The following is a 9,735-nucleotide window of genomic DNA, read 5'->3' as shown; positions in this document are numbered from 1 at the left end:
AAACCAGTGGGATCCTGTGGTAGTTACATAATCTGTCATCAATTTGAGAGGATTAAGAGTGAAGGGGTGGGGTTTAGCCTGTCAATCAGGTTGCAGCTTGATGACCTCATTTGGAGGTGCTAAGGAGACAGACAGCTCACTGGAGGCAGAGCACACACTGACTCCTTGGGAGACATTGCAGCTGACAAGACACATGGAGCTACACTAGTGCCCTGAACTGGAGGAGACCCCTGTCAGCGCTGAGATGCTTACAGTGCCACTGGATCCACAAGACTTCCCACCCACTGGCCTGTGATCGTCCTGCATTTGGCGTCATGTGAGTCTGAAGAGGACTTTATAGATTGGTATGGGACATATGGGCTAATATTGGACTTAGGGACTTGATCTGGACTGGGCTGGGATGTTTTCTCAATAGTCAACTGCTCTTGTATAGAAAGCTTTTTCTTATGACCATATGAGTCTCCCTGGATTTGTTTCTCTAGTCTACCTGGAATAAGAGAGTTCCCTTTACATTAATAAATAACACTCTGAATAGGAGATCAGGAAAACAAACTATGCACAATAGATACCCCAAATATTAAATAAATCAAACCAAACTCACTGCCATGGAGTTGATTCTGACTCCGAGATCCTGCAGGACAGGGCAGAGCGGCTCCTGGGGTTTCCGAGGCTGCAACTCCCTACAGGAGTAGAAAGCCTTGTCTTTCTCTCAGCATGGCTGGTGGTTACAAACTGATCTTGCTGTTAACAGCCTAGCATGTAAACACGAAGGCACCGCCTGATACATAAGACGCCTACACACTGAAACCTGGAAAACACCACTACAAGAAACCATAAGAGACCTGCATAAGGAGAAGACTATACCATCCTCACAGAGAGGAAGGCTCAATACTGAGAAAAATGTCAATAGTCACCAAGGTGATCTAGAAATATCATGCAATCCAGATACAGAGTCAAACATCATTCTTTACAGAGACAGAAAAACTAATCGCTAATTTTATATGAAAAAGAAAGAGACCCCAGATAAGCGAAACTCAAACCCATTGCTACTAAGCTGATGCAGACCGGTAGTGACCCTATAGGACAGGGTAGAACTGCCCACGAGTTTCTGAAGCTGTAGCTCTTTACAGGAGTAGGCAGCCCCATCTTTCTTCCAAGGAGTGGCTAGTGGTTTTGAATAGCTAACCTGTAGTTAGCAATCAACATGTACCCACTCCGCCACCAGGGCACCAATAAAGAAAAGGAACAAAGTAGGAGGCCTCTCGCTCCCCAATCTCAAAATCTACTTACGGGTTAATACTGACAATGATACACACACCACATGGAACAGCAATGAGAACCCAGAGATAAATCCACCCACTTACGGTCAGCTGATCTTTGACAAAGGACCAAAGCACCTTAAGTGGGGGAGAGACAGTCTCTTTAACAAACGGTGTGAGCAAAATGGGATCTCTGTTTGCAGAAGAAAGCAGCAGGACCTACACCTGGCACCATATCCAAAATGAACTCAAGATGAATCCAAGAGCTACAGGGAAAACCTACAATTACAAAGATCAGTGAAAAATAGGGGCAAACTCAGGGGCCCTCACGCATGACTCCACACACACTAGCGAACATCACTAAAACACGTGAAACCAGAGGACTGGGATCCCCCAAACATTAGGCTCCTGTGCATCAAAAGATTTCACCAAGAGACAACAGAGAGAGCCAACAGACAACTAGATCCTCGCAAAACAGGTTTTAGGGGAAGCAATGTAGAGTGGGTGGGCTGCTGCGATGGGCTCGGAGTTGTACTTACGTGGAACTCGGTGGTGTTCAGAATGTGGCGACCGTCCGGGCTCCAGCACGAAGCCACCAGTCCTGCTGAGCCCTCGTCTATCTTGCAGTGCCAATCTGGCTGTTCCAGGGACCACACCTGGATGCGCGCGAGAGAGCACAGGATGGCACACTAAGCGGGATACCTCTCCAGGTGTCAGCGCTGAGTTTTGAAGGCCTGAGTGGACACCAACTGTGTCCAGTCATAGTCCCAACTCAGGGAATCTGTGGAAGTGTTTTGCTGTGAAGGACATGGGGCCAGGTGCTACACAGCAGCCCGGTGAGTTCACTTTCTTGTGACTGCTCTGGTTTTACTCACTTTGCCATCGTGGGGACCTCACTGAGTTAAGCTTCGGGCCCACAGCAAAACTGGACGTCTTAACGGTTCCTAACACACACAATGCCCAAGTACCTAGACAGCCGTCCGTGAGCACTTCTGGTCACTGACAAAGAATGTCAGAGAGCTTCCTTGTTGAACAAGTACTCGAGCTATGAGGGATCTCGTCCCTTTTCAAAGACGCAGGCTTTGAATTTTGTTGTCCTTTTCTCTTTCATTGGAAGGACAGTGTGCAAAACCCTGCCCTCCTGGTGACATTCCTGGGCAGCCTAAGTTTAGCATTCCCACCAGGACAGGCAGCACTGACCTGCACCAGGCCCCGCTTGTACATGGCGCACAGGATAAAGAGGGAATCCGCCGACCACTCTATGTGCTGGATCTGGTCCAGGCATGTGTACAGCTGCAGGATCTGGAGGGTGCTCACCTCTCGGACCGCCAGACGGTACTGGACACACGAAGCCTAAGAAGGAAAACACAGCTCCACATGGTCTGTAATCTGTAGTGAGCTTCTGGGTGGGAAAACGCCCCTGGGTGCTGGAGCTGCCTCCTCCCCAACCTTCAGGCATGCTTTCTACCTACATATGTCTACTGAGGTCATTCATTCTAGAGAGAAGAGTTCATCAAGGTTGCATTGAAACCTGCAAACTAGGTTTAAAACATTTCTTAAGCTCTCTGCTTAATTTTCTAGAGCCCTCAGGCAGTGCAGTTACCCTTTCAGCTGCTAACCTCCCCTCTGGGGAGGGATGCTCAGACAAAGGCCTGGCAATCTACTTCCACAGAAAGTCACGATGGGGCTGCCCAAAGTCAGCATCACCTCAATGGGAACTGGAATAGCATTTCCACTCCCTTCTTAATTACAGGTCAAAAATAGAACTCCAGGAGAAAACAGTTCAGGGTAAAAGAGCTACTTGTACCCTAATCACCAACTCTTCTTTAGTTTTGTCTATTTTAGACCATTGCCCAGAATTTATAAAGGGCTAGAATCGAGGCCTCGGGGTTACCGATTAGGACGACAAATGCCCTTTGGTGTGTCTTAACTCAGAACCAAAGCAATCGGAGGTCCACATTTGCTAGTAACGCCCAGAGCTAAACAAATACTCTTAATGTCTGTAGACACCTTATCTCCGAATGCAATCGTTCCCACAAGAGGAGGAAAGGGACCCAGAGGGCGGCAGCCTGGGATAAAGATCCGCCACCAGACCTGTTTTGTTCGTACTGGAGGACTCTGCGGTTGTGGTGAGCTACCTCTACCTTCCTTATGTTTGTTTTAAAAAACCAACACCTGCAAAACAAGCCGCTGCAGATTTTAAAAGATGGCACCAAGGGCTTTATGTAGCAACAAGGCCACGGCTTTAAAGAACAGCATTCAGACATCAGGCTACTATCATCTTCCTCACTGTATTGTCATCGGGGTGTAAGAGCCAAAGGGGGTCCCAGAGCAGGCCTGCACACATCATCTTTCTCTCCGTAATTTACTAGAAGTTTCATAAATGGCATAAACCAAAACAAAACCGACCAATTTACAGGTGGGCACCTCAAGAAACACACAAAAGGTTGTGAGATGCCGCTGTAAGCTACTGACATTGTCTACTTTGTAACGGAATGATGCTATTTTATGGGATTTACCACACCTCTTAACAAGGAAGGTACAAATGTAACTTGAGGGTTACATACAGAACTCGTAACTCAGGCTCCACCAGAAAAAAGGTGTTCTAAGCCAGCGGTCTGACAGGCAGGGCTGGCCAGTTGGCTTTTCCAATGCCACTTAAACTCCCTTCTCTGCTCCTCGCTGAGCGTATGCATATGATCATAATGATCTATTTCCACACTTAAGGTTTGCATTCAAAACAGCTTCAGTGACTTAAGCACCATTCTAACAGCCCCCACCACCGTTTGCGTCTGGAGAGAGAAGCCAATTGGCATGGTTGTTGTTCGGTGCCGTCTAAGATTCTAACTAACAGCCACGGTGTTTCAGGGCACAAGAGCTGCACAGGCCTTTCTAGGCTGTCGGGGAAACAGATCGCCAGGCCTTTCTCCCGCAGTGCCCCTCGCTGTGTTCCCAAGGCCGATCTTTTGGCTCCGGGGCTAGACGGCCAGCAGCACCCCTTAGGAGCCTACAAGCTAGGGGAATCCGCCGTTTGATTTTCCAGGACAAGAGAACGACTAGGTGTCGCTGCGCCACCGGCTACACGGGCGCTCCTTCACTTAAAGCCCCGCGAAGCCCCCCTGGAGGCAGGCACTGCTTCTACCGCCGTCCCCAAGCGGGCGCCCGGCCCGATCCGTATCGGGATTCCGGAACCCTCCACCCCGGGGGCGGACGCCGCGCCAGCGCGCCGCTCCGAGCCTGTGCGGGGCGCCCGCCAGCGCACCCCAGCACCCCTGGGCCCGCATTCTGCGCGCCCCGGCTGGGCCCACGGGCAGGGCTCCTGGCTCTCACCAGGTACTTCCCGTCCGGGGAGAACTTGCTGAGCAGGCCGGACAGCTTGAAGACCTCGGAGAAGTTCATGGCAGCCGCCGCCCCGGGGACCGGGTCCCCCTGCAGCAGCCCCCGGCCACGGGACGGGCTTCTCCGGAGGGCGACCGGCGGGCCGACGCCGTGCCCGGGCCGGCCCCGCGCCCTGCAAGCCCGCCGGTCCGCCCTGGTCTCGCTCAGGAGCTCGGGGTCGGTTCTGCGCCGCCAAGTCCACCTGGGCCGTCCCTAACCGCCACTCGCCGGACCCCACAGCCGGAAACCCGGGGAAGGCGGGAAGAGAGCGCAGCTTATCAGAGCCCCTGGTTGCCGCGAGGCATTGTGGGTCTTGTAGTTCGCGGCCTGGCCGAGCCTTAAAGGAGCCTTCCCTCATTTCTCCCCATCCGGACTTCCTGAGACTTACCCCGAGACCTCCTCCTGGGGCGCGGTGGGGGTGGGGCTCCGGTTGAGTAGGTCAACTAACGCGTAGGACGCCCAGTTCGATTTGAATTTTAGATAGACAACAAGTAATTTCATAGTATGTCTGCCTGACCCGCAGGAGAAAAACGAATTGCAGTCTCAGAAACCCACAGGGGCAATTCTACCCTGTCCTATGAGTCGTCATCGAGTCACTGGATGGCAGTGAGTGTGGTTTTGCATACATCCCGGACCCTCCTGCCATAAGTAGATTCTGACTCACAGCGACCCTACGCAGGGTTTCTGAGGTTGTAAGTCTTCACCGGACTACGCGGCCTCCTCTTTCCCCCTTCCGAGCGACTGTGGACCCTGCAGTGAGCAGCCTGGTGCATCGCCAGCTCCACCACATATTTTTTAGTATAAGCACACTCACACATTGCAATGAAAAATATTCGTTTGTCTGAAATTCAAATTTAACTGGCCATCCTACAGATAGGTGTGTGTGAGAGTATGCGTGAACTCGTTAGGCTTTATTCTAAATCAAAGAGACGCCGCAGGACGGAGTAGAAGTGCCCTGTAACCTTTCCAGGGATGGATGGATCTGGATGGCATAGTGGTTATGTGTTGGGCTGCAACCCACAAAGTCAGGAATTCGAAACCACAGGAGAGAGAGTCTCTGAAACGCACAGGGACAGTTCTACCCTGTCCTGTAGAGTTACAATCTACTGTGGTAGTGAGTTTGGTTGGGGTTTTATCTTTCCCAAACACTACTGGGGAGCTGCTGTTGAATTGCGAATACTGACCTTTTTGGTAAAGGGGCTCTAACTTTTTGGTAAAGAGTGCTCTAACTAATGGGCCACCAACGTCCCTGTCTGTAAGCCAGTGTGCTCGCAAACATACATGTATGCACTTGCACATGTGTTGTTTTTCCGATTGTTTTTCCAATTGAGACAATTCCAACTCATGAAAAGAGAAAGAAGCTCAACTCGTAGTGAGCCTACAGGACTGAGGGGCGCTCCCCCAAAGGGTTTTCTAACCTGTACTCCGATCTTGAGGTGGGTGGCGGTGGTGAGTGCTGTCCTGTCGCTTCCCATGCCCGCATCCTCTGTCACCCTCGTTTTCGATGACCTACTGTACCAAGCATGATAATATTTGATATGTCTTTCTGATCTGTGTCATAAATCACCAATCTGTATGTTTATTTTAGGAGCGCTGGTGGTGTCGTGGTTACGAGTGGGGCTGTGATGAGCATGGTCCATAGTTCGAAACCACCAGCAGCTCCTCGGGAGACAGCATGGACTTTCTACTCTCATAAACAGTTACAGCCTCAGAAACCCACAGGGGTGGTGATACATCAGCACTGACTCAATGCCAGGGAGATATTTCTTTTTGGCGAAATCCGGCGCTGTATCCGCTGCTTCGCCGTTATCTCTCGCAGGCCCCTGCTCGGATCGCCACTCACTCCTACTGAGTTGATTCCCAGTCTTAATGTCCGGAAACATTCGAAGAAACAAGCTCCCCGCAGGCTCCGCCCAGAGCGATGGCAGAGCACGCATGGGCGGCTCCCAAAGCTGAAGGCTAACGAACCCTGGCCCCCCAAGTCTTGCCCCAGCGCCCCTGCCTGCTTTGTGAACTCTCGCCCGCTCTGAGGTCCCGTCCTCTTTTCTTGAAGCAACCACCCTCCCCGACCCGTTCACCCGCTCGGGCGTCGGTCTCGTGGCCCCCCCAGGCCTCCGCAGCCCACCACGTTGCTCGCGCCTTCGATCCCTACCAATCATCACTGGATCCTGCGCTCCAGAAAGGCAAGAGCTAGTCTGGGTCTGCGTCACGGAGAGCCTAGAGTCTGCTCGCCACTGTGGATGCCCCCGCAGTGCCCCCTGGGATGGACGAGCAGAGGTCGGCGGGGCGCCGTGAGGGGTGGCTAACTGCTCCGCTCAGAACTGGAGGGTTTTGTCCCTGACAGGAGGCAACCCGGCTCTCTCCACCACCAACCTGCACGCATTCACCTTTAAACCTAGGAAGCAGTCATTGTGTTGCGCTTAGGGGGGCCCTGAGTCAGTGTCAACCAAGAGCGATCCTAGGAGGCCTGGCGCTGCAGGTTAAATGCTGGATTGCTAACAGCAAGGTTAGCAGTCCAAAGCCACCAGCTGCTCCCAGCCAGAAAGGCGAGGCTTTTGATAGAGATTCACAACCCTGGAAATCCTAGATAAGGTAGCACTGTAAGTCAGAATCTTCCAGATGATGGTGGGAGGGGCAGCAACATTACACACTGCCCACACCGTCCATCAGTCCATCGTGACTGTTTAAACCCATTGTTATAGCAAGTGTGTCAATCCATCTCTCTGAAGGTCTTCCTCTTTTTTGCCGACCCTCTACTGTACTAAGCATGATGTCCTTTCCCGCAGACTGACCTCCGTCCAAAGTCCGTGAGACAAAGAGTACCCACCCACCACCCTTCCTTCCAAGGAGCCTTCTAACTGTCCTTCCCAATTCCAACTTCGAGCAACTCTATAAAGGGTTCCCCAGACTGTACATTTTCACAGGCGTGGAGAGCAGAGAGCCTCCTCTGTCTTTCGACAATGTGGTGGTGGGTTTGAATCCTCGACCCAGTCTTAGTTAGCTGCCCCTTGCGAACTAGAGAGTGCCCCCAGGGCCGTCTGGCCCCATTGTTCACCAACAGAATTCAAATGCATCTGCTCTTTATTCATGGCCCAGCCTTTCACATGCTTAGGAGACCAGGGCAATGACCGGGGCTGGAGTGGAGCTCACTTCAGCCTTCCAGATAGTGGGTTTGCCTTTTAACACCTTTGATCCGGTGCTGTGGTTGATTACCTGTTGGGCTGTCCTGTAGGTTCACCGTGAGTTGGAATCCAGGGCAGTGCGTTAGGTTTTTTATTTGCCTCAAGGCAGTAATATGTCGTTTGATTTCTTGATCGCTGGTTCCACGGAGAGCGGTGATTGTGGATCCAAATGAAAGGGAATCCCTGACATCTTCCACCTTTGCTCCTTTTAGCATGGTGAAGCCTATGGGCTCCTCAGTGAGGACTTCGGCTTTCTTCAGGTTGAGGTGTAATCCGTATTGGAGGCTGTGGTTTTTGATCTTCATTATAAAGGCTTCAAGTCCTTTTCATTTTCGGCCAGTCACCTTGTGTCACCTGCACATCACAGATTGTTAAGGAGCCTGCCTCCGATTTTGATGCCAGGTTATTCATCAAAAGAAGCTGGAAGGAACAGGAGTCACAGTTAACAAAAAGGTTGGCCACTTCAGGAGGTGGCACCTAACCCAGAACCAATAGTATTGAAGGAAGAAGTTCAAGCTGCACTGAAGACAATGGTGGAAAATAAGGGTCCAGAAATTGTTCAGATGCCGATGGAGATATTTCAACAAAGGATCGCAACGCTGGAAGCACTCACTATACCAAGAAACTTTCAAGAGAGCTATTGTCTGGAAATAGATCTATATATACATAAATAGATCTATATACACATTGTCACTAAGCCAACGGAAGGCGATTTAACAGAATGTAAAAATGGTCCAACTATCATTCATATTAAACACAAGTAAACTTTTGCTGCAGATAGTTAAAAAAATGATGGCAACCATGCACCAACCAGGAACTTCCTAAAATTCGTGCCAGATTCAGAAGAGGAGTTTCAAAAAAGGGTGATCATTGCTGATGCCCGGTGATCTCGGCTGAAAGGAGAGAATACCAGAAAGAATGTGTTACTGTCAGTACAAGGGCATTGTTTGACTGTGTGGAGCATAAACTATAGAGAATAGGGTGAAGAATAGGAATTCCAGGACATTTCATTGGGCTCTCCTGGAAAGGGTTTGTAGATCGCGACAGTCCTTGGAACAGAGCAAGGCGCTGTTTCGTGCCTTAAATTCGGGAAAGGTGTGTGTAGGGTGTTGTATCTTCTCACCGTACTTATTCCATTTGTATGCTTAGCAAATACTTGGAGGAGCAAATAGTAGGTGTACAATAAAGGCGTTCGAAAGCTGCGCAGGTGGAGTTCTGAGCCCAAAGCATGGTGGGCAAAGCGGGCCGGCTCACCACACCACGGGGCGGGATAATGACACAGCCCTTCCGTGTATGACGGCCACCCTAGGCGGGGACCTCAAATCGCGGCGAACAGGGGAGCGCGCGGAAGGTAGGATCCTTAGGTCGCGAGCCGCTCCGAGCTCGCCAAGTTAACAGGTGCCTGTGGGAGCCTGGCAGATGGAGATGGGCGGGGGTGGCAGGGCGGCCCCCGGACGCCGCGACCCACCGAGCCGCAGGTGTCGCCAGCCCTAGAGTTCCCCGGCTTGCGTGAAAGTGGGTCTATTCCAAGTGAACGTTCACAACGTTCTGGGACACTCGTGCGCCCCCATTCAAACCCCAAGCAGAATCCAGCCTCTGGTCCCTGGCAGCAGTGGCCCGGGGATGGAACAAGGTGCAGGAGTGACCCCAGTGCTCACATCTGGAGCCATTCTCTAGGGAGTAGTAGCACCCGAGGCACCCCCAAACCCCACCCCAGATCCTCCAGGCCGGGCGGGACTTGGGGCACGGCGCGCGCTCGGTGCGCGGTCCTGGCCAGAGGCTCCAGGGCCTCCCGCCCGGGGCAGGGGACCACCCGCACACCCCGAGTTCTGGTCCCGCGGGCACCCCGGGTGGGTCTGTGGCGGGGGCACAGGGCGGCACTTCCCTACCCTTCCCTTCCGGGGCCCAGTGCCCCC

At 52.0% G+C, this 9,735-nt stretch overlaps 1 protein-coding gene across 2 annotated transcripts in view; it reads right to left on the bottom strand.

Annotated features, from left to right (window-relative positions):
* The window catches only part of WRAP73 (WD repeat containing, antisense to TP73), a 19,920-nt gene extending 15,210 nt beyond the window's left edge, over window positions 1-4,710 (bottom strand). The window contains exons 1-3 of one of the 2 annotated variants that reach the window (XM_004705472.2): window positions 4,590-4,710; window positions 2,460-2,612; window positions 1,799-1,915 (exon numbers count right to left, since the gene is read on the bottom strand). In XM_004705472.2, coding sequence (XP_004705529.1) covers window positions 1,799-1,915; window positions 2,460-2,612; window positions 4,590-4,658 — 339 coding nt within the window. In that variant the 5' untranslated portion in view covers window positions 4,659-4,710. The remainder of the gene's footprint in view (window positions 1-1,798; window positions 1,916-2,459; window positions 2,613-4,589) is intronic. The other variant, XM_045299082.1, reaches the window with a different exon arrangement.
* Window positions 4,711-9,735: the final 5,025 nt, after the last annotated feature.

This window comes from Echinops telfairi, unplaced genomic scaffold, assembly GCF_000313985.2.
Source record: "Echinops telfairi isolate 266 unplaced genomic scaffold, ASM31398v2 ScPeMD7_7457;HRSCAF=8495, whole genome shotgun sequence".
NCBI classification, from domain to species: domain Eukaryota; kingdom Metazoa; phylum Chordata; class Mammalia; order Afrosoricida; family Tenrecidae; genus Echinops; species Echinops telfairi.
Note: the sequence above shows the minus strand (reverse complement) of the source record. Positions and strands in the feature narration are given on the sequence as shown.